Source organism: Aplidium turbinatum, chromosome 6 (genome assembly GCF_918807975.1).
Source record: "Aplidium turbinatum chromosome 6, kaAplTurb1.1, whole genome shotgun sequence".
NCBI lineage: Eukaryota > Metazoa > Chordata > Ascidiacea > Aplousobranchia > Polyclinidae > Aplidium > Aplidium turbinatum.
Window position 1 is genome coordinate 15,793,972 of NC_137477.1, and position 24,390 is coordinate 15,818,361.

General features: G+C 38.2%; 2 protein-coding genes across 3 annotated transcripts; both read right to left on the reverse strand.

The window, feature by feature from the left end:
• Positions 1 to 5,009: 5,009 nt before the first annotated feature.
• LOC145772062 (uncharacterized) lies at positions 5,010 to 22,695 on the reverse strand. Of its 2 annotated transcripts, XR_014289276.1 has the most exons (11): positions 22,513 to 22,695; positions 20,478 to 20,635; positions 14,273 to 14,398; positions 14,028 to 14,144; positions 8,056 to 8,169; positions 7,800 to 7,883; positions 7,359 to 7,514; positions 6,453 to 6,569; positions 6,153 to 6,312; positions 5,954 to 6,083; positions 5,010 to 5,092 (listed from the first exon to the last, which is right to left on the reverse strand). XR_014289276.1 is itself a non-coding variant. In XM_082583873.1 (10 exons), exons 1-10 carry the CDS (start codon positions 22,640 to 22,642, stop codon positions 6,010 to 6,012), a joined length of 1,236 nt encoding a protein of 411 aa, XP_082439999.1. In that variant the 5' UTR covers positions 22,643 to 22,695; the 3' UTR covers positions 5,010 to 6,009. The 2 variants fall into 2 exon arrangements, 1 of the variants encoding a protein (XP_082439999.1); XM_082583873.1 differs by having other exon boundaries at positions 5,010 to 6,083.
• On the reverse strand, positions 10,186 to 11,357 carry LOC145772063 (uncharacterized). Its single transcript, XM_082583875.1, has 2 exons — positions 11,069 to 11,357; positions 10,186 to 10,960 (listed from the first exon to the last, which is right to left on the reverse strand). The coding sequence occupies exons 1-2, from the start codon at positions 11,169 to 11,171 to the stop codon at positions 10,620 to 10,622; spliced, it is 444 nt and encodes a 147-aa protein (XP_082440001.1). The 5' UTR covers positions 11,172 to 11,357; the 3' UTR covers positions 10,186 to 10,619.
• Positions 22,696 to 24,390: the final 1,695 nt, after the last annotated feature.

The following is a 24,390-nucleotide window of genomic DNA, read 5'->3' on the forward strand; positions in this document are numbered from 1 at the left end:
ACCGAATACCGCCTTTCATAAAACCTGACCATTTATACCGTTAAGATGTCATCATTGAGTGTGTGAAGTCACTAACCCACAGCGGAAACATTTCTCAACTCTGAAGACACGTGTTTTCCCCTCGGATGTCAACTAACTTACCCAGACAACAAAATCCGACATTTTTACATTGATTCTACGTTTGCAGTCGTTAAATCAGGGTAAAAATGACGAATTTTGTTGTCTGGGTAGTTCTCCTTTTTAACAACGATTCAATTTCCGACAACATTAAATCGACATAAAAACGACAATATTGCCAGCCGATGTAAATTAGCACTTCGGATTAACACTGTTAAAATAAACGTCGGGAATTACAAACAAGACCTATAGCTGGTGATCGCAGCGTGATATTTTCCATACAATAGCAAATGTTTCCGCACAATATAATACAACAGTGGTGATTATGACGCGCTGACCTAATTCTGCGTCACTCTTTGATACTAGATATTTTCGACAGTTAATTCACGATCATTCTATCGCAAAATTAAATAATTAGCTAGAAAAAACCGGCAGCCAAACTTGGCCGACTGAGGAGGTAGCACTGGCGGTCATGCAAGCACTACTTAGCGGCCATGGCCGCGATGGCCGCCGGCTGCTTTAAGGCTTGTAATAATTATATTTATTACTTGTTTCCAAATCGTGTTAGAGGAGACATAAACTTAAATGTAAAACTAAGTTAGCCCAATAACCTAGAAAAATCGCCCTTTTGAAAAACGCACAAAATAACCTTTATGACGTGACAGTATGTGTTCGCCCGCCCAGCTATTTTGAAAACTCGGCGCCTAGTCTTCTAAGATTTTGGTTTGATACTCAGACCTGCCTCTGGACATGATCTCAAATTGTTTGATAGAAACGTTGTTTTTGCATTCTGTACACGAGAAAATGTGATCTTTGAATGGCACTTTTTCTGTATGGAATTCACATTCAAGCGTTCCCCAGCTCTAGCCGATAAATGTCTTGTTTACATACCGATGTATGTCAGGCTTGCATCACGCAAACAACTAAATTTATACACAACATTAGAACATAGAGCAAAAGCAAAGGGCGTAGGTGACTTTAGCTGGAAATATCTGCCTACTTTGAACGTTTTATATACAGGGTAAATGTCACAATCGAATTTTTTTAGACAATTTTAGCTAGATTATTTGAAAATTTTACCGAATCTTTTCCCAAGAATGGTTGACCTTTCTATTGACAATTGTATGCTTGCGGCTCATCTTTCTTGCTCTCTGTATGTATTTAAAATTAGTTTTTTCGACCTTGCCTTTCTACCACATCATGTGATCTGTTCAACACCTTTTTGATGCAGTCACCTTTGATTCTCGCAGAGCCTATATCGTTGAGTTTGAGCTAGTCAGAAGTACTGTGCAGTTTTTTTTTGTTTTCTTCCTGTTTATAGTTATAATATCCATTGTATTTTATTCAGATGTAGTTAAACTGTAGGCTATGTTATTCCTGAAGAGGACATCTTGTGATGTCGAAAACGTTCGATATTTAATTTGTTGCGTAGTTTTGTATTTCTGTAAATATAATAAACTTGAATATGTTAAACTTGATAACGTTGCTCGGTTTCGTATGCCTATGGTTCAAAATTCATATAACTTTGGCCTAAACACAGTCACGTTCTCTGCCTAATCATTGAATTCAAGGTTAACTTCTGTAAATCCTGCGACTTGTTGAATTGGTCATCACGTAGCCTAACTCACAGTGCAATATATTTTTGCTCTATTTATAGCTTTATATGCAGCAGTGGTGCTCTTTTATCTGTGTTTTAAAGCAGCTGAGCTTCGTTACCCTGAATAAACTGGTTGTTTTCCAAAGTTACTGTATCTGAGTGGACATAAAAGAGGAAGTCTAGCTTGCCATAAAGTAGGCTAGTCACACGTGAGACAGTTATTTTGGTGTAGGCTTCGCGAACATAGCCTATTACACTGTAAATTTAAGAGCGAAGCTGCTAATTCCGTTACTAGATAAAATGATTTGAAGGAAAAGAGGTTTAGGCTTTACAAATCTGCCGCAAACCAGATGCCGAACGAAAATTTCCTGGATGGTAAGCCTAAGCCCTAACCACTGTGCATTTTTGAAAAATGTAGGCTACTTTACACAGACTTTGGTGGTTAACCAATAGCGTCCAGGGGATATTTACACCCGGGATGATTTTAGGCAGTGCCGGTCTTTGGGGTGTGGAAACCGTGCGATCGCACAGGGCCCGCAAATTAGGGGGCCCGCAATTTACTCAGAAAATGCAGTAGGCTAATGCAGTAAAATGCAGTAGGCCTAATCCGAAAAATGCCAAAGAAAATATGATCTTATCCTTTTGCTATGCCACCGGACAGCACCATTTTACAGTAGCCTATTACGATATTCATACACAAATTTTTGTTGAACATGCTCTCAGAATGCACCAAGTTCAGAGTAATTTTTCAAACAATTTTGGGGGAGGCCCCCAGACCCCCTCGCCGGTGGGTGTCGCATTCGGCGAACACGCCGTCGGCTTCGCCCACCGGCCGTCAAAACCCCCCTTCCCTTTCAAAATACCTAGCTACGCTACTGAATTGGATCATTGTCTTTGGGGCCCGCAAAGCATATTCCACACAGGGCCCGAAATACCCTAAGACCGGCACTGTTTTAGGGGTACGAAACTTGAAGAAACCACCAGATATTCTTTAGCTGTAATCAGGGCAGTGTTAACGACCTCACGGCCGTGAGTGCCCACGGCTGATTAGGGGCCCACTCATTTTAGTCTGTCTAATGTTTTTTGACTGTTTAAAAATTAAAAAAATACTAGCCTACATAAGCTCGATAATCAATAGCTGATTGAATCATGCAAGGCGGTAGGCTATTTACTGCTTTTTAAACCCCAGACTGGGGTCCTACCTCTAACTACAGGCCCACTTATACTTAGTTCGTGCAACGTTTTTTGACTTGTAATTTTACATTTTTTTTCCATATTAGTAAATTTTTTTTGCTCGCTCAACCACATTTCGTTCATCTCGGCGATATTGGGCAAGCATAGTTGAAGATTAAGCGAGTGAGAAGTTTTTGTGTCTAAAAAAAACTAACAAAATGATGCAATATTTTGCTATATTAACTTTTTTCTTGATCCCCTTCTGCATTGTCGGCATAGCCTATTTCCTATTAACTAAGCTTATTTTTTTCTATAAAATCTTGAAAGGTGTTTACTGTGAATGTAATTTTTTTCCGCATTGAAAGAGTTTGCGCCTTAAACGCTTTCTGGTAGCCTATTATTTTTAAAAAAGCAGTCAATAAACATAGGGACCTACTGGTGAATTTGGGGGGGGGGGGGGACCGAGATGGTGCTCACACGGCTCTGGCTGAAGTATATTTTTTAGAAGTGCCTTTTTTTTATTATCTTTATCCTGCATTGCGGGAAAGCGGACTTGAGCGCTATGCATCGGTGTACGCCTTCCGACATACACCTGACCCACGTTGCAGCCGACTGCAATGTCTGTTTCCGGTTGTCTACTCTACTTATGACTGAAATTTGGTACTACCCATAGTAACCCATTACTCGAAATCGATCACTGGGTAGAGGCAATTATCGTAAAGTTTCTTGCCCAGAGAAACAACAGCAAGTGCGGGTGGCTAAAGTCGAACATGCAGGCTCTCGACTGCGAGCCCAACGCGATAACGACTCGGCCACTGCTGGTTTGGGGCCCAAGAAAGTAGGCTAATAGGCAATTCTAGTTCACTGTGAAATGAAAAAATAGCTGGAGACACAAATAACAATTGCTAAAATAATACAATTCCTATCGCTGTGTGCGTTGCAAGTTGAGCAAACTTTTCAAAAAGCGGCTCAACGAAAAAAGTTTTGAGAACCACTGTCCACTAGTCTACACTTTACATTCGTTAAATTAAATATTAGTCTACAATTTTGATTATTTGGGCAAGATATCATAAAAGCAGTTAAATTTCATGAAATTTGTAAAACATGTTAGAATTAGTGCTTGCCCAAATTGTCGACAAATCAAAAATTTTAGGGATGTGGTTGCGTCGCACCCCTTGCTCGTATGGCCCACACCTCGTTATCAACAGGAAAGAATAATACCCTTAAATATTTACCCTTAAAAAGTTTCGAAGATTTGCTCATTTAAGCGCTAAAAAGATTTTTTAAAAAGATATTGAGACAAAATTAAGATTTTTATGAAAAGAAAATTTTATTGTTCATACTCATAGTTTCATATCAAGCCTGTGTGGCCTTTTTTAAACTTTACAGCCATGCTTTTTGAGCAGGGCAGTTTATCGAGATTAGCAGAGTGAAGTTTGTTGTTGTCTGTGAATTATTCTTTTATTCCATTCACTAGATGCCGCTAAATCCTAAACGTAAAGCAGCCCTGAATTGCCTACCCATTCTAAGCATACACACTAAATCTTATTTCGCAACTGCTGAGCTTACGGGACGGACCAAGGTTTTTCATACCGTATTTTTGATTTTCAAAAAGCAAGCGGTTCGATGTCGACGTCGTGACACCATGGGTAAAAACTCGAGGCCCTTGAAGTTCCCTTGGTGGGGACAAAACCAAATTTAGATAATGATGTGTTCAATATTTTTATGTGCAAGTTTAATAATTGTGATAGAAGATGCACCTGAGAAACTTGACTTTGATCTTCAACCAAGCACGAAACAAGATGGGTTTCGTAAAAGCAAAAAGCTGCAATTTTACAAAGAGTAGAATAAAATCATCTTAATCATGAATAAAAGTTTTTTTGGATTCACCTGAATTGTGAAGCATTGACAAAAAAATAACTATGTGTTGAAAAGAGGGTCATGTGTCGGGGGTGAAGAAGGAGTTGTGATTCCGAGCACAACCGACCAACTCCCGTATCAGCGAGAAAAATTAAGGTAAAGCAGGAGACTGAGATGTAGCGAATATAGAGACAACCTAACCTAAGTAAAAAAGCAGTCTATCAGGACACTGGGACTCGAAAGTTGCGTCACTGAAAACACAGTCGATCATCAAATCAATTTATTACGTCAAAAATAACGTGAAGCGAGATCCTCCAGTTCAGATGTTGCGCCTCCAGTCGACACCAGTAGTATAGGGTTACCATATTTGAAAAAGCAAAATTCCGGACAGTGCATGACTATTTTCATGAGACAATTATATATGCGCTACCGAAATGCTAAAGCTGCAAACGTTGTACGATACTCATGCTAAAGCGCCAGTTACCGAAATGAAAAGTATTGTCTTCTGTCACGAGCAGAATCTCACACCAGGCAGGGTAAGCACTCTCTAAATATAGCTACGGACCGTCACTGAAAAAAATCTCAACTTCAGAGTGAAAAATAATAATGAGAAGTAGGTTGTGCCGAAAAAGGAAGAACAGCAATTACATGCTTAAAACAAATTAAAGACACGCTTGTAAGTCAAGTCACTACAAGTTTACTCTTCTGACCATGCATATTTTTCTGAAGATCTAATTCTCTTCAATATAATAATAACAAATTATAAACCAAAAAAATAAAAAAAATAATAAACCACATCGAAAAAAAATAAACCAAACGGTTGCAAAATAAACCAGATTTGGTTTTAAAAAGACTAAAATGGTAACACTGACTTCTAAGTGGTAAACATCATTGATAAGGAAAACGCTCTGTTACATCATAATTCCGTACAACCTCGTAGTAAAAAAAATGCACACGGTACGAAATAACAATGTTCTGCATTGGCAGTGTGCACAGTACGATTGCAGATGCAGTAAAATGAGCTGGCTGAGCAAATTTTCTAGGACACCCCTAATTTACAGGATTATTCCCGCAAGTTTAATTCCCCCAAAACGCCCATCATAGAATTCCGGACATTTGAGCATTTTTTAAAATTCCTCCCGGACGCAAAATTTAACCCTAAATTCCGGACATGTCCGGAATTTTCCGGACGGTATGGCAACCCTACAGTAGTAGCCACGTGATCAGAAGATTGACTTTCACAATCCAATTCGGCTTTGAAGTCACGTCTTGAACCGTTTTCCATCTATTGTCATTATGTTACTGACGTCACTGGAGCGTTTCCGCGATGAGTTACCTGCAGTAGAATGATGTCACAATTGAGTGCATGATCGCAAATAAAAGTGACATTATGAAACCAACTTACAGGGCGACGAAGAGTCGAGCGCGATTTCTAAAGTCATTTGATTGTTGGTCGTTGTGGGAAACGCGTATGGCTGTGGCGAAACAAGTTCCGGGGCTGGGTTGACTGAAGTGTCGGTTCCGATAGAGTGGTCAAGAAGAATTCCTTCTTGATTGTTGATTAGCTGTGAGAACAATACGATGGTAATTTTTTCAGGTAATGACAAGTTGGTGACAAGAAAAGATGATTCGCAATGGCATACTGATGCCAACGAAGGCAAAAATAACAACACGGTGTAACTTACCACAACGAGGAAATACGTACTTGCAACAATCTGTTTGTGTCAATGGTCCCAGCTGCATCTTTTGGAGTTTTGATGATGAAGTATTTCTGTTGTCCACCTTCATCGAGAAGCTCAACTGTCGTCCACGTTTTATCATCCTGTACAACATACAAGATATTCAAACTCGAAATGCCCAAGCATACGAAGCTACTGAGATTTTCTGAGAACATCTTGAAGAAATCCAAAATTTTCTCTGGGCGGAATTTTCTCTAGTGAAGTATGTAGAAAGTTCTAAAAATGCTGAGTGTATAATGTGACGTACAGCAAAGACGTATTTTCCAATGAACTTCATGAAAAGACGAATGAACGAAAGTATTTAGCTTCATTCCACGCAGTCTAACCACCATTGCAACAGAAGTTAGTAACAGAAGTATTGCAACAGAAGTAGACAGTCAACACCTTTAACGCGAAACGAATCAATTGATAGTCCCTTTAGTCAGTTCGATTAGATTTAACCAAAAACCGATTCGATCTTTTAGTTAGTGTACAACAAGACCATTTTCATTCAAAACGAAAGCGAAAAACACGAATATCAAAATGATAAAAAGGCATGTAAATTGTAAAAGGTAACGTGGCACAGTAAGATTGCGATGACAAAAATTTAAACAGTATAAGACAAGAATTAGTGACAGTTGCTGTTGAGCAAGTATTATTGTTATGGTAAGTTTAAAGGTTGGATACAATGCGCCATTGTTCTATCATGAGCTGTTCGTATTGCACTTTTTATAATTAATTTTGTCCATTCAGAGATGTTTGTTGTCCGATGGCGCATTGTATCCAACCCTCTACACGAGGAAGGCAGATAGGGATTACTGATGAAGTTTAAAAGTGAAAAGACAGGAAGTAACTGCAGTTATGCACCATGAGCAATAGGAACTGTCACAAACCTTTCCCTCATTGGATGGTTCGTTTCTGGGGCTTGATGACTTAGTGGCGGATCGCATAGGGACTGGTTCTTTAAGGAGGCGGGGCCTACCGAAATCGTTTGTAATTGGTTGAACGTTCGTTCCAACTGACAAGAGGATCTCCGCAGCACTTGCGTCCTGGACAACAGTTTAAACGTATCATTGGAACTGTCAATCTAATACAATCACGAGCAGCTTGAACAAGCAACAATTGTATATATAATGTATTAACGTTGTCGCCTGTTGTCAAATTTATTACCGAGTTTGTTGTGCTGCATGGATAAATATGTTGGCATAAAAATAGATTTCCAAAGTATATGTCCAATGACTCTGCGACACAACCAATCGGTGGCCAAGTATGCATCGCACAGATGGGCATAAGACCACACGTAATCACTTGTTAAAGCAATAAAACAAAAATACTTCTTTGGTTTTGAAATTATCCGCTTCTTTAAACGAGTCATAGTCCGTCGTAGGGTCAAAAGTTAACGTTTCTTCCAAAAGTTTCTGAACATTGAAATAAGTTTAAATTTTTAACGAATAATAACAACCACAGTCTTGGCTCAATCGAGGTGAATAAAGTGACACATTTAATTGAAAACAAGTTGTAAGGAAATTTAAAGAATCAGAAAACGGAAAATATAATGTTAAAAATGATAGGCGTACAAGGTAAACTCACGACAATTAAATTGCTGACGACATTAAAAATATCACTGAAAAAACCACGGGTCTGGAAATCGTGGATTGCGAGCAGGTCGTTGTCTTGTCGCAGGCTGCACATCACCGCCTGGAGCTGAAAGCAAAAAGTAGATGCCTCAGCTGATTTAATTATGATATTGTATGATGATAAGTATGGTAGATATTTTCAAAACATTTTCATGAAACGCGGTCATCGTGAATACGATGACCTGTGTTACTAAGGGTGTACTGAAGAAATTAATGCCGAAAATGACAAAGTTCTGCAGTAGTGGTTCTAAACATGTAACCACAAACCATTCATATAATTTATATATAATTTGACGCTATTTCAGGAGCGACGTTGATTTTCAAGTGGCGACGTTGATATTTTTGAAACAGATTGGACGTCTTGCAAGGGCGTAATATAGACTTGCAGGAATGCAGGGCCTCTTTTATCAGATTTCCACTGCAAGGGCAGTATTATCTGTGATTGTGGTAGCAGCTGGGGGACTTCTCCTGCCAACTCTTTGATGACTTCTCTGACGTGTAGTTCACATGGAAAAACTGTGTTATTTTATTGTTCCCAACTTTTTCTATGACATCATCAACGTTCATTTAAAATCCGTGATGAAAAGATTCACCGTGTAACACGATTTTTGTTCCCGGGTTCTAATTGATATTTTCTGATCTCTCTCACCTAGAAACTTCCAAAAATCAATATAGTTCATTCCAAACATTGATTTTGTGGTTAGGAGAGTGATTTTTTGAATTTGCTAGTATGTGCAATATTGTGTATGGTTATACCGATTACCCTATAGGAAATGGACATTTAGCAAACTGTCTTTGATCGCTATAAGTCCATATTTATTCGCTTGGCATCGACTAAAAAGTTATATTCTATCGATGTATTTACTAAATATTCTGACGCGTTAGTCGTAGGCTATCGATGGCTTTTTCGCAAAGCAAATTACAGCCAACTTTTCGCTATTTTTCTGTCTGGCAAAGGGTTAATTCTGAGTTTGCATATACGCAAGGAAATAAAATTTTTGTTATTAAAATCAAATCACAAAGCACAGGCATTTGGTACATGGAAATTTGCACATAAATGTATTAACTGTATCCGAATCAATACCATCGTTAAATGTTAAATGCAAAACTAAATAAATATTTTAGGCTAAAACAGTTCAAGTATAAAATCAGTTAAAAGTGGGATGTTTTGCGAGATTTTCTTTTGTACTCTACATCACTTTTCCGCATCAAGGCCCAGACAAATCTCCCATCATGCTTTCATTATATTGCCCTTGGTATCTCCTTTCAAAATCTTTTATGTCCTGATGGAATCGCTCCCCTTGTTCTTCTGAATAAGCTCCCATATTGTCTTTAAACTCGTACAAGTGAGCATCAAGCATATGTACTTTCATGGACATTCTGCACCCCATGTTTCTATACAACTTTACCAAACTGGCAACGAGCTCGGCATAGTTATCTTCCTTGTTATTGCCCAAGAACCCATTCACCACATCTGCAAAGCTATCCCAAGCCTTCTTTTCAACATCATTAAGCATTTGGATGAAATCATTGGACTTGAGAATCTTTTTAATTTGTGGGCCAATAAATACATCAGCTTTTACTTTAGCTTCAGATAGTTCAGGAAACAAGTTCTGGAGAAACTGGAATGCGTCACCACCTTTATCCAATGCTTTCACAAATTGCTTTATAAGGCCAAGTTTTATGTGAAGGGGAGACATAAGCACTTTTTTTGGGTTAATCAACCGAGTTTGCTTTACGTTTTTCTCTCCAACAACAAATTCGTTTCGTTTTGGCCATATTTGCTTTTTTGTAGTGTTCTGTGGTCAGTGTTTTTTTTAAGGTGTTTTGGGGGACCGAAACGGTCCCCCAAATTTCTCCAGCGGTTTCCCAAAATTTGGACTTGCAACTACAGTAGAAAAGTAATGGTTGTTTCTCGCTATGTCTTAAGCAAATATGGCTATTTTTTGGTATTTAAATGAAACACTTGCGGTCTCTTAAAACTACTTAGCGGTCACCCAAACCAAACCTTAAAAAAAACCCTGTCTGTGGTAGCCCTACTATCCCAAAGGCAAAGGTGGCAAGGATACTTGGTGAACCCCCCTTGCATACCCATCAAAAACGCTACCATTTTAAAGTCCCCAATTACTTCCCAGTTATATTGATCGTACTTTAAAACATTCAACAAAGTCTTAACATTCTCATAGTTTTCTTTCAGGTGGACTGAATGAGCCAGGGGAAGAGATGGGTATTTGTTGCCGTTGTGCAAAAGTACAGCCTTAATACTTTTTGACGAACTGTCAATGAAGAGACGCCAGTCACTCGGGTTGCAGGGAATTCCAATTGATTCAAATAGTCCACTAACGTTATTGCAATAGCAAATTCCATTTTGCAATGTAAAAAAGCTGGAAAAGCTTTGGTGACGTTTGCGTTGTTGAGTAACTTGGACAGTATCATCCAGCAAGTTCCATTGCTTAAGTCGAGATGTCAACAACTCCGCATTAGATTTGGTCAGACCAAGATCTCTGATCAAATCATTCAGATCTTTCTGATTAGGGTAATATGGTTCTCCCTCTTCCAGCTGAGGAGATCAAATAAATTCATCAATGGCAACATCTTCTTCCTCAGTGGTGGACTCATCACCTGAGAGTTGCTCATTTCTTGGGGGGGGATTAGGCACGTTGGCAGTTCATCTGAATGTGGCACCGGAGGTATTGAGGAAGGAATATTTGGGTAAGCAATAGGAGGAGCGTTTTTTCCAGCTCTGCGTCGGGATGGATTAACCATACAAAAATAGCAGTCATCTGTGTGGTTCGTTGGCTCCCGCCATACTCTTGGAAGAGCAAACTTCATCGCCCTTTTCTCCCCTCGATACCAACCTAAAAACGAATAACCAATTCTTTATTCGCTGTAACTATAAACATACAACTAGATCAATTTCAATATAATTAAGATTAGCCTAAATAATATGATCAATGAAACCTTACCTTCCAAAGTCTTTTTGCAGTAATCGCAAGAAAAATGTGGTGCCCAAGGTCTGTCTTGGTCTCCAACAGGCATTTCAAAATAAGCATTGTAGGCTTCACACATCTCAACGGAAGCCAAAACTGAGTGCTTTTCGCTCTTGTCTTGATAAATTGTCCACAAATGAAACAAAACGCTTCAGCAGAATGTTTGCAGCCTCTAGGCCTTTTGAAAGCACTCAAATGTTGTCCAATTAAAGAAACCGTTAAAAAATTATCAATTGCAAATCATAAAATATTCTATACAACACCTCAAAAATCAACCCTGCAAACAGAAGTATCTATAAAATGGCAAGTATTGCAGAGTATATTAACATTTAAAAGTGATTAACATCCATCTTGGATGCTCTTTAGCCATATCTTTGATATCTTTTCCCAAAAATATTGCGATTTTAGAATTTCATTCTCTAAACCACAAAAGCAAAGTTTATATGAAATAAAGTTGATTTTCGACACTTACTGGTCTCAAGCAATAGGAAAAAATCAATTAGAACCTGAGAACAAAAAAAAAATTTTTTTTTTGTTACATTGTGAATTATTAAGAGTTTTGCTTGCAGTCCTGTGAAATACATTGTCAGTGAATTGATGTGCTGGTGCCAGGAGCATAACCAGCACAAAATTTCGGAGGGGGGGGCAAAGCATTAATATTTTGGGGTGAGGAGGGGTTCATTTCTTGCATAACCAGTTTTATAAATTATTTGTTTTGTATTGTCTCTCTACACTTTCATCTTGTTCTAAAATTATTTGATGCGGCTTTTGTACACGAGATAATTATGTACTTTTTCAACTTGGACCATCATGAGAAGATGCAATTCGAACTTTTGAATCATCACGCTTTTTCTTTGCATAATATGCAAAATCGTTTTTAAGCTGATATTGCTACCTTTCCGTTTTTTGTTTTTTTTATTAAATTTCGTGTTGTAATTTTGAATCATGTCCTTTTATGTTTTATGTCCTTTCGTTATGAAGCAAAATTATTTATCTTAACTTTGTTTCGATTCGTTGATAAATAAATTGCCTGCGTTTCTGATAAAGAAACGAATACTGACTGACTGTGAAGAAAACCTTAGAAGTCAAAATTGGTGGAAGCGAATAAATGCGAGCAAAACTAACTGATATGATTCTGTGCTATAGTTTTTATTGGTCTGATTAGCACGTCTATCATGTCAAAAGTGTTTCAACCACAAAGGAATAATGCTGAAATAATACTGTACCTAACTCTAAGAGGAGATTCTAAAAAGTCCAAAAGATAGAGTATCATACTAAACTTTTTGTAAAAATAACAGCAACTGTCACTGATATAACTCAACATGAGGTAAAAAACTACTAAACAGTGATTTCAGTGGGGGGGGGGGCAATTTCTTCCCACTTTTCCCTAAAAGAGGCACTAAGAGTTGCTATTCGTATTCATACAGAACAAACATATATTTTACACAGGTTTATGTTACTTCGATGAAAAGTGTCAGTTTATTCAAAAAATTGAAAAAGTAGTTAAAGATCAAGTAGTTAGTAGTAAACTTAGATCTAGTGTGCCAAAAGTAAGAATAGTTATTATGGATAAATCAACTCGATTCCAAGTCCAGGTTTCCTTCAGAAAACGTAATCTTCCACTTGGGAGGTTCGAAACAAGTTTTTTGGACAAAACAAAACAAAAAGATGTGTTCTGTGAAAGAAGACTAAGAAACACAATGTTTTCACAAGGAAACGTTAATTCAACAAAATCAAAAGAAATCTTTCGAAATGACCCAAATTTTATTGCGAAAACGTTTAACCTTTAACTGAGAATTTTTAAAAACCCTTCATAAGCTCAATCTTTGACGGCTCCATGTACTAGCACTAGCAAGGGCTTTGAACTACTACTACACGTGGTTTGTGTTGTTGCATTTGAATTATTTCACCCATTTGGTGCTCCTGAACGGAGAGTTGTACTTAAATTACACAGTACCGTACAATAAAACCTTCCAAGAGTGAAACCACCCAGGTTTGATTTTGCTGCCTTTTTCTCAGCTCCCAGAGACGAGTTTATTTTTTGAGCTATCAATTACAGACGTAAAAGTTGGTCTAAACGTAAAAATTAATCTTCGAAGAACTTGTGCAAGGCCACACAGTCGATTTAACACAGCGCAGGATATCAGTTTGGGACAATTCAGAGTCTCTGATTCGGAGATTTCTAAAATCCCACAGAGGCGTTTGTTTATTCAAAGGAATTATAGCTCATAATAAAGGTTGATCAAATAAAGTCTCAGGGAAAAAAAAACAGTTCTCAAACAGCGTTTTAAGAATAACAATGCAGGTTAATCAAATAAAGTCTCAACTAAAGTAACGTTGTTGGCAACCAACAGTGAGCAAACATTTTAATTCAGTAGTTCAAAAACAAATTTTAATTCGCTTCTTACTTTCGTTAAATTTCCATTCAATTTATTTTTCTTTGTCGGAATGCAGAAGGCACGATATTGTGGAAATAAAATACAGTAACAGAACCAACAAAGGGAAAAGGTGGCAAAACCATATTGGTTTAAGACGTGCATGCAAAAATCTAATTCTAAATTGCCCATCCATAGGTGAGCCCATCCACCACTGTGACATCAACGATTATAGGTTCCTAACTTATAAAATAATCATTGCTAGATATCGCTATGTACCCAAATACAAGATATCATCAGCAAATTTACATCGTTTCGTTTGCATGGATATGGGAACCTAAACACCAAAAAACGCCTACCTACATGATCCATACAAATTCTCTAAATAAACAGAAGCCATCGCTGGATTTTCAAAAAATCACCTTATTGGTCGTCTCCGAAAAAGACTGTTTTCGAATCCGATTCTCCGAAATCGGCTATTCTGCAGGTTATAGGCTACATATTGTAGCTGCATTAAATAAATATAAAGTTTGCAATCATTTATTTGACAAGTAACTTACCTGCTTGACAACTTCGATGGAATTTTGAAACTTATGACGTTGTTGGTTGAAAGCACCACAAAGTTGATGACGTATTTTTGCATCAAGCTTTACTGGTTCCATCTCTCTCTTCATGATCTGTGCTGTCATTATTACCATGGTTATTGCTGTTTATAGTACTGTACCACCCTATTTTAAAGTTCACAATAGTATTGCTAGCAATTGCAAATACTAGAAGTAATTTGTATTTTGTACAAAGATGTCACCTTCAGCTCGTCTTGCGTCATCGTAGCAAATATTGTTTTTGCTGAATTGCTTCGCTGCCGTTTCGAGTTGAAATGCGACAATATTGCATCATGGCGTGGGTCATCGCGAAATAAACTGCTGATCAGCTGAAAAACGAAACCACTTCAGAATATGTATGGAAGTAAGCTGATGACTATAGGCTAGCTAGGCTATCACAAGATATTGAAAGTAAGTAATAGTCGTAATACCCGCTTTATACTACAACTTTGATAGAGAGGTACCTATATTGAACGATAAACAAAAAACAAACAGCAACAAGCATTTATCATTTTACATATTGCGTTGTCAGTCAGTAAATTTGCACTTACCAAGGCTAAAACAAATGAAGTCTACCTGCATAGGGTCTGCTACTATTCGGTGAGTTCGATTCGGTGAGTTCCTAATCTCTAACCCTAAAACGGCAATGCTAATTTGGCTACGGTACCCAATAATTTAAAAAATAAAATAAAAAATTCACCGAATAGGGACCGGACTCACCGAAACGAGCCATTCCGACCTGCATAGAAGGTAATACGCCAGACAGAAACATCGTGCAGAAATTATCACTACTTTAAGTTCATACTGTTTTTAAGCTTCAAAAACTAATTGGTAGCAATGCCTTTTCTTGATTATAATGCAAAGTTCTAAGATATTGTTACCTCACTCGCTCGAAATAGATTTTAATTAACTTTATTCCAGCTGCTATACAAAGGGTTTGGTTGCTAGCAAGCTATTCATGCAAGTTGAAGTATAGCCTATTAAAGACAAATTGTTTGTATTACAAGACCTGTGACCGAGTCGTCTATATTAAGCATTCTTCGTCGTATGAGCTTCCGGACTATGTGTTTGGGTATGAGGTCATCAGCCACTCGACAGTCTCGTCATCCAGGGCCTTCAGTCCAAGCGTTCCATGGGGTGGTTGATGGATTGGGCAGTCATGGACGACATGGTCTACTGTCTGATCTGTTGCACCACACTCGTATCCCGGTGAGGGAGCCAAGCCCCATCTGCACATGTCTGAACGAAAGCAATCGACGCCGGTTCGTAGGCGGTTAAGCCGGACCCAAGCAAGTCTTGCGAGGGACATTCCCGGAGGGTGGGGATCGGCGTCAGGTAGGAAATCACGGTCGGGAGGTGTTGTTCGTGTTCCATGTGTAGTTCGTCCAGTGTGCCGCACTTATTCCAAGATCTTCAACGTTGTTCAGAAGCTGTCGTGCGGCAGGCACAAATGGGCGTCTTGATTTCAGTCGCTGCTGTTCTCCAGGTAGGCGCTGGAATGTACGGGTCTGCTACTATTCGGTGAGTCCGATTCGGAGAGTTCCCTATTCGGAGACAGCCTTTTTCGGAGAGTTTCCTATTCGGAGATTTTTTGAAAATTATCGGGTACCGTAGCCTAATTATTATTGCCGCTTTTACATCGTTTTAACGTCGCTAAACGTTCAAATCGTGCAGAAAAAAATAGAAATAAAATGTTTCAACAATTAAACGAAAATTCGTCATGTCAGTTCAGTTGAATTGTTTTTATTTGTGACCATCATATCAAAAACAATACACGTCAACTAGGGGTGTTCAATTTCGATTATTTGAATATTCGAAATTCAATTTATTTTCGATTTTCGAATTTCGATTTCGAATATCACAACTATTCACCACACTGCAAAATGTGATTTTATTGAAAGAAACGACATGAAAATTCGCTAGAAAACGCAAAAAAAAGCGATGAAAATTTGCGAAAAAAGAACACAAAATAACGTCTACAGCTCCAGGCCCATGTTGGTGTTTAAGAACACAAGCGACATGGTCACCCATCAGTAGGGTGGCTCATTTTCCTTGATGTTCTTTAAAATTTTTGTCAGTTTGGAATAATGTTCCATTTTGCTCACTGATATTTGCAAACCAAAAATTTTTGTTGGATTTTGACCTTTGACCCTGGTTCACCCAAGGAGAAATTCTGAATTTGTCTGAAAAATTAGTAAATTTCGAAGTGGTTTAGCAGTATCTGAAGAGGGGATTTCTCAAAATTTGACCACGTGATTTTGACGTCACTTCCTCTGTTAAATTCCACGTGGAACATCTTCACCCTACTCCAAGTCTGAGAGTCACTAATAGTGCATGCTTTTAGTGTCATTTTAGTTGATTTTACAGCCTTTTCGCAGTCTGCGAATAACATTATAGACCAACAAAAAATTTTGGCACAAAAGATGAGAGTCATTTTAATTAGAGTATTTCAGGGCCCCTGATTCCGAAAATGCACTTAGTTTTTTCGAATTGGCTCTAGTTTTCGAGATATTCGACAATGAAAATATTTTTGAAATCGTTACTCAAAAGATTTCAATTAGCAAATTACTTATTTTCAGCCCTGTTTACCATTATGATGTCATAATTACACTTGTCTAGTTCAATTGGTTCATATTGCACGAAGTTCAAAACGCAAGCAAAGGTTGAAATGAACTATGTTTAACGTAAATGAGACATAAATATTCAATGAAAACAGTTGTGAATCAGTTGGCCCACATCACAAGAAAAATATCCAGAAAGTCATGTGTTTATGAATGCAGCTTTATATTGAAAAGGTAGGCCTACTGAAATGGATACTGTACAAATGAAATTTTATTCTAAGCCTTTGCTAAGGCCAAGTCTTTGCTGCAAGAATTTTTTTCTGGTCTATAGGCTAAATAAATGGCATATAGGCTAATAAAATATGCCTTTGACAAGTAGGATGCTGTACAAACAACCCAGATATATTTTACTGCATGAGGCAACGCAGAGGAGCAACGCATTCTGCGATAGATACAGCGCTATATAAAAACAAGCATTATTATTATTATTACTTTGAGATGAACCTGGGTGATCAAGATAAGTCCTGGGTTCCTCCTAAAGTATGCAAACATTGCACTCAAACCCGTTTCTGGGCTCAAGGCTAAGAAGTTCAGAGTGCCATGGCATAAAGAGAGCCATGGAATCACCATGAAAATTGATACTTCTGTAAGGTGAGCATGTTCGAATGAAGTTGGAACATCATGTTTACATGAAGTGTGCAAGGCAGTCATTGCGTGGACGTTGCTATTTCTGTTTTTTGTTTGCCCTCTCTTGTTTCAAGTGGTGATTTGCTTGAAACAATAGGAAAACGAGCATGACTGAGAGTTTATTCTAAAGATAAACAAACAAACAACCTCAATACCTTCAGTAATGTTTTGGAGCAAGGTCAAGCTTTTTTCTCAAAACCATTTCTACCACCTAGCCTACTGTAGTAGTTAAAGATTTAGTTATCAAAAGTGGTAGCTGGAATCTTGGCTAACTCAAAAACTAGAGCCAATTCGATAAAACTTAGTGCATTTTCAGAATCAGGGGCCTCGAAATACCTTAAAATGACTCTCACATGTCCTGCCTTTATATATAAAAAAAATTTGTTGGCCTGTGAAAATCAATAAACATCGTCAAATGATTCAAAAAACTGAAAGCAGTAGATGTTCACTACAGTGAACAGTGCACAAAGAAAATAATGTCTGAAATGTGGTAGAATTCGACATTTTGAGAGTAATACACGTGTCAGTGTTCATGGAGTTGCTAATTAAACCACTTTGCTTGCTACAAGTTTGTGTTACTGCTTCTTATTGTGTCCATTAAGATGCTAGAGTGCATTAGAAGATAGCGAGTGAGCAGTTTCAGAGATAAGCGAAAATTCGATATTTTGAAAAAATTCAAACCAGGTGAACCAGGGTCAAACGTTAATATTTTTTTGTGAAATTTGGTATAGGAGATACATTTACCAAAAGGAACAATATTACAAACTGACAAAAAATTTAAAAGAAAAAAATTTTTTTTCGAGATTTTGCGCCAGCCTACCTATCAGTCAGGATCTCAGCTTCGTGACGGTCAGGCCAGCTTTTGAAAACGATCGGTCCGCTGAAGCCGAGGTCGCTGGGATCCCAAACGCTTCAAGTTCATTTTCACAGCGAGCGATTCACTGCCGCGACATTTCACTGCAGAGGTTTTGACTCGAAACTGACATCGAGTATGTTTTCAAGCGCATAAAGCTAAACGCACACTCCGTCTACGTAGCAAATTATGTTGTTTTTGGGTGTATTCAACATCTGATGACATTGAATCGACACGAAATGGTAGATATTTGCTATGTCCCAGGCAGCAAAATCAGTCATTTTACATTGAATCAACGTCTGCAGACATTAAATCAATGTAAAAATGACAGATTTTGTTGTCTGTTGTTGGATTGTAGCATCGCAACTCGTTCTAGTGATTATTTATCGCGAAGCTGTTGCGGTTTGCATTCAAAAAGTGTTTTCCTGCTGCCGATCGCTAGTTCATCTATTGTTTTATGTATCAATACAGCATAAAAAGTTGCCCCCACACAGGAATATGCGTGGGGGCCTGGTCCTCACGCAGGCCCGTAGCCAGCCAGGGGGCCTCACCCCCCCTGAAAAAAAATTCGCCCCCCCCCTTGGCAAAATCTCAACATTCTTGAGCAACAGCTACAATTATAATGATTTTGCCAATTTAAATTTTTTCGGCCCCCCCTAAAAACAAAGTTGACCCCCCCTTGCTCTGCGGTCTGGCTACGGCCCTGCCCCCACGGCTTAGGCACCTATGGATTCGGGAAAAAATGGATAAAACTGCGACAAAGCTCAGCTTACACTTTCTGCTATTGCACAACCTAGCTATCTTCATTCTTGAGAGAAATTTGGGATTAAAAATGCCAACCTGGCATCCCTGGCCGTTGGACCCGCGAGAGCGTGTGATAGTCACGTGATCGACGATGCGCATGCGTCGAAGTCTTTTTTCGCTTGCAAAATGTGACAAGACAGATTTCGCACCACTTGAGTTACTTTCAACCGCGTTCAGCCAAAAGGGCGGCTATAATTTCGAATATGACTGATACGAAAAACGAATTTCGAATATCACCTTAATCGAAATCGAATCGAAATTGAACACCCCTAACGTCAACATAGCAAAGATATTTAAGATATGAAGTGAGCATTCTGTTGCTCCGGTTTTCTTTGGTAAAGTTATGAATATGGAACGTACCATATCACTAGGGTCTTTCCGGTGTCATAAATATGATTTAAGATCTCAGTGGTTAGGTCTAAACCACACTCATTTAAAGCTTCGAGAATTTCAACTATAAAAGAAACGATATTGTGGAATAAAATACAAAATCCTCTACTGTAAATAAATAGAAGGCGTCGTTGGATTTAGAATTTTGTAATAGTTGAGGATTCTAATATATTCTAAGTTTGCATGCAGAAGGCGACGCAGGATACATGTCAATTTTATCTGAGCAAACATTAATAGTTCAAAAATAAATTTAATTCGCTTTTTAGTCTTAAGACCTCAATGGTTAGGTTTAAACCCCACTCATCTAAAGCTTCCACCATTTTTTTCTGCACGATTTCAACGCTTAGCGACGTTAAAACGATGTAAAAGCGGCAGTGATAATTTAGGCTACGATACCGACGAATTTTTATTTAATTGTTCAAACATTTTATTTCTATTTTTTTCTGCACGATTTGAACGTTTAGCGACGTTAAAACGATGTAAAAGCGGCAATGATAATTAGGCTACGGTACCCGATAATTTTCAAAAAAAATTTCAAAAAATCTCCGAATAGGAAACTCTCCGAAAAAAGCTGTCTCCGAATAGGGAACTCTCCGAATCGGACTCACCGAAACGGGCCATGCCGGGAATGTACTGTGGAGGAGGCGGTCGGGGTCCAGTGCGCGACGAGCAAGGGAAATCGTGGCTCCTTTAGAGCGAAGCTCAGCAGGTTGGATGCCTGCAAGGATGGGAAGGCAGTCCGTTGGAGTAGGACGCAGGCATCCAGTCACAGTGCGTCGTTGATGGCGGTGTCAATGTGGCGGGTGTGAGAGCTGCGGCACCACACTGGTGCGCAGTACTCGGCGGTAGAATGGACGAGGGCCAAGGTAGCTGTGCGAAAGGTTTTTGCGTCAGCTCCCAAGCCGGAACCCGCCAGCCGCCTCAAAAGTGCAACACATGTAAGCATTGCTGTGGGTTTAATACATGTCAGAAGGTAATTTTTCCCTAAATTTGTGATAGTAATTACAAAGATTATGGCAATTTATCTATATTGGAAGGGTGCTGCTTATCCCCAAACGTTGGGAATCAAAACGCAATCACTTGATTTCCCACTTCTTTGTTGGCACTTCTTACCTTTGCAATGCTTTCCCGATTATTTTTCACCCCAAGTTTTGATGAAAGTCCATCGGCCCTCAGCCCTCGTACCACAATATCTTCAAACATTTCATCTGGACCAATGAATAGAGGTTGTGGAGAGTAATTCCTTGATCCTTTCAATTCCAATTTGGTTCCTAAGCAACAAATCATGTCTCTATATCAAGTGGTGGTTTCTGAGACAAAGTTATGTTTTTATCACAAAAGTTTATTAACAACTTTTAAAAATAATACAATATTATATATATAATACACTCACTAGATTTAAAAAAAGATATTATACTCATGACATGCCAGTAACAAGGGCTGTAGAGTACGAGGGATTTTGGCATGTACGGAAGCATTAGAATAAAGGCCAACTCCAACTTAACACAAAATGAACAATAAAAATTTTAAAGAAAAAAGAAGGCATGTATCAGCAAGCAAACATCTATTGGATTGGTTCATTATACAGGAGAAGGATCCACAGAGGATACAAACTGATATGCATAAATTAACAAGTGAATAAAAAAAATATTAGTAACTTCCCAAGTACATGACGTAGCTCCACACAAAGTGAAAATTAAATTACTTTTAACTCTTTTTATAAGTCCAAAGAAAATGCCTAAAAAACATTGTCAATGGAGGACAATGGCCACTTGGCCAGTGTTTCAATTTAATGAATTTCCTCAGCGGAGTGAAATGAGAGCAGAGACTAGAGAGTTGTATTGGATTGCTTCAAATCTGTTTTTTTTTTCGCTGAGACTTTTCGGCCATTTGTCCGAAATGACTTGAAAAAATTCGGTTATTGTTTCTGATGAAATTGAAAAGATTTTCTTTTATGTAGCTGATATCAACCAAAATTTGCACTTCCTGACTAGCTACAACAATAAGTTTTGCTGAGAAACGTTGTCGTGTTTTATCTGAGAAAAGTTAGAACAGACAAATTTTTTTGGACATTTTGACCGAATTGACTATATTTTTTTCAGACATTTTGCTAAAAAATTGGTTAATGACCGATAAATGACCGAAAAAACCCCTCAGGACTTCAAATTTTCGTAAGAGATGATGTTCAAGATTGATTTATAAGCTAAATAAGAATCGATAAGTTTTAATTCTGGACTTCAGCGAAACGTAATTTAGTGTGTGCTTTTTTTGAGACGTTTATAAGAGTGAGACATCAGGCCATCATTTATACAGCACTTGGATGATGTTTATTTACGAGTCATACCAATTCAACTTGCAGATTTTTTTTAAACTAATAATGGCAGCACTTTAAAAAATGCAGCAGCCATGGTATCCCTTGTCATCGAATTTTATCATAATTGAAAAGGACTTATTGTTTATTCATTTGCCCCTAACAGCATGAATTGTGATGAGGTTCCAACTGACCCAAGTACTACAACTAACAGTAGGTATGCCATTGTTGGTATACATTGGTATGTCAACCAGACATTTGTTGACAAGAGCTGGGAGCACTTAAACCCCAACCTAACAACCAAAAGTGCAATTAAAGAGCACATTGCCCTTGTGAAACATGCACTGACAAAATCTCGATCGACCAATTTAAAATCATCTCTCGGGGCAGGTCTGATTTTCATACTAAGATCATGGAAGCCTTAAGAATCAAACGCAACAATCCATCTCTCAACCAGCATTTATTCGCTTGTGGCTGAACATTCCTTTTGTGAGTGTTCTAATTGTTTGTCCAATGCCTGTAGTTTACACCTCATGTGATCTGTTTCCCTCCGCATTATTTGCTTTTCAGCCCAGAATGCCGTTATACAGTTATAGTGCAAAGTCAAATTTATCTTATGATTTTTCAGTATATGCAAGGTACCGTATATTGCAGATTTAATTCCTGATGAGGATGTGATGAAAACGTTTGAGTCATTATGTTACATATTTTGTTTTGTATGCAATACAAAATGGTAAACCTGTTAAGGTTACTTTCTTTTGCTTGTCCATGGTTCAAAAATTTATCTTGATTATACAACTAAGTGCATTCGTTTTGTAAGTAATTGTAATGTTTTACCTGAAGCATCAAGCCTTGTCCCTCTAGGTAGTTGACTAGCTAACTTCTGCTGAGAAACAAGCTGTTTTCCTTTCAAGATAGCTGTTGGAGAAATGACATCAGAAGACAACTGTCCAGCAACTAACTCCATATTCCCTATAATCTAAAGTATTCCAGATGAATATCTCAACTATTCAAGGTTGCTATAACTGAACAGAAAATGCATAGAATAAAACTACTACAGGTATATATGAGTTTAGGTTACTCATCTACTTGAGCTAGACCTTGTAACAGATCAAGGAAAGCAGATCTATTGCATTTGACTTGTGGTCAAGCCATGGCCGCTTTTTGCCGGAATGGCCCGTTTCGGCGAGTCCGATTTGGCTAATCCGATTCAGCTAGTCCGATTCGGCGAGTTCCCTATTCGGCGAGTTTTTGAAATTTTATTTTTGAAAGAGAATTATTGGGTACCGTAGCCTAACTGTTTTCACATCGTTTTATTTTAACGTCGCTGAACGTGCAGAAAGGAATAAAAATAAAATGCTTGAACTATTAAATTAAAATTCGTCATGTCAGTTCAGTTGTTTTTATTTCTGACCATCATATAAAAAACAATACACGTCAACATAGCAAAGGTAGAAGCGACAAAACATGAACGCTAAAACGTGCTTGAATTCGTCATGTCCGTTCAGTTGTTTTTAAGATAGAAGCGACAAAACACGAAAGTTAAAACGTGCTTGTGACCGAAGTAAGTTGAAAGAAATTTGGCACGGTTGCAACACCTTCAGAAAAATTTAAGATGTGAAGGGAAAATAAAAAAATAAAATGTTACAAAAAAAAATCATTGTTTATATCTATAAGTTAGTACTTTTGAATAGTTAAAATGATTAGTTTGGATCAACAAATGTGTGGCCTACAGCTTGGATTGAAAGGAAATTATCGACTACCGTAGCCTAGTTATCCCTACCAGCAAAAATTTGTTCCAAGAACCCAGTTAGCCTAACAGTTCATTTTTACATTGTAGTAACAGAATGAAAAGGCTAACTAAATGTGTGGCCTATCGTTTTAACGTCGCTAAACGTTGAAATCGTGTAGAAAAGAGAACTTTGATGACTACGATACGTTGCAAGCCTTAAAGCAGCCGGCGGCCGTGGCTGCTAAGTAGTGCTTGAATGACCGGCTGTGCTACCTCCTCCGTCGGCCAAGTTTGGCTCCCGGTGTCTTCTAGCCAATTATTTAATTTCGCAATAGAATGATCGTGGATTAAATGTTGAAAATATGTAGTATCAAAGAGTGACGCAGAATTAGGTCAGCGCATCATAGTCACTACTGTTGTATTGAATATATCCAGCTGCGATCACCAGCGCTGTAAGTCTTGTTTGCAATTCCCGATGTTTATTTTAACAAAGTGTTAACAAAGTTGTCGGATATTGAATCGTTGTTAAAAAGGAGAACTAGGTTAGTTGACATCCGTGGGTAAAACACGTGTCTTCATAGTTGAGAACGCTGTGGGTTAGTGACTTCACACCCTCAATGGTGACATTATAACGGAATAAATGGTCAGGTTTTATGAAAGGCGGTATGCAGTTGAAACAATTACTGAGCTGCGAGCAGTGAAAACAATTTAGGGTCGTTAGATGGTCCCGCAATACCGGATTACAATCCCGATAAAGCATTTAATGCGTGGTACAACGATTCTATTGCAGGACGTCGCCCAGACTTCAACAACGCTAAGTGATCATTTTAACATTGTTGCAAGTTTAATGCTATTTACTTGTGCTATCGTTATTGTATTTTGGCCTCCAAGCACGCAGATTTGGCCGCCGAGAAGGAGCTCTCTGCCAGAAAAAAACACGAGTTTTAAGGCCTGCGTTGAAACTGAGAAACATTCACAGAAAC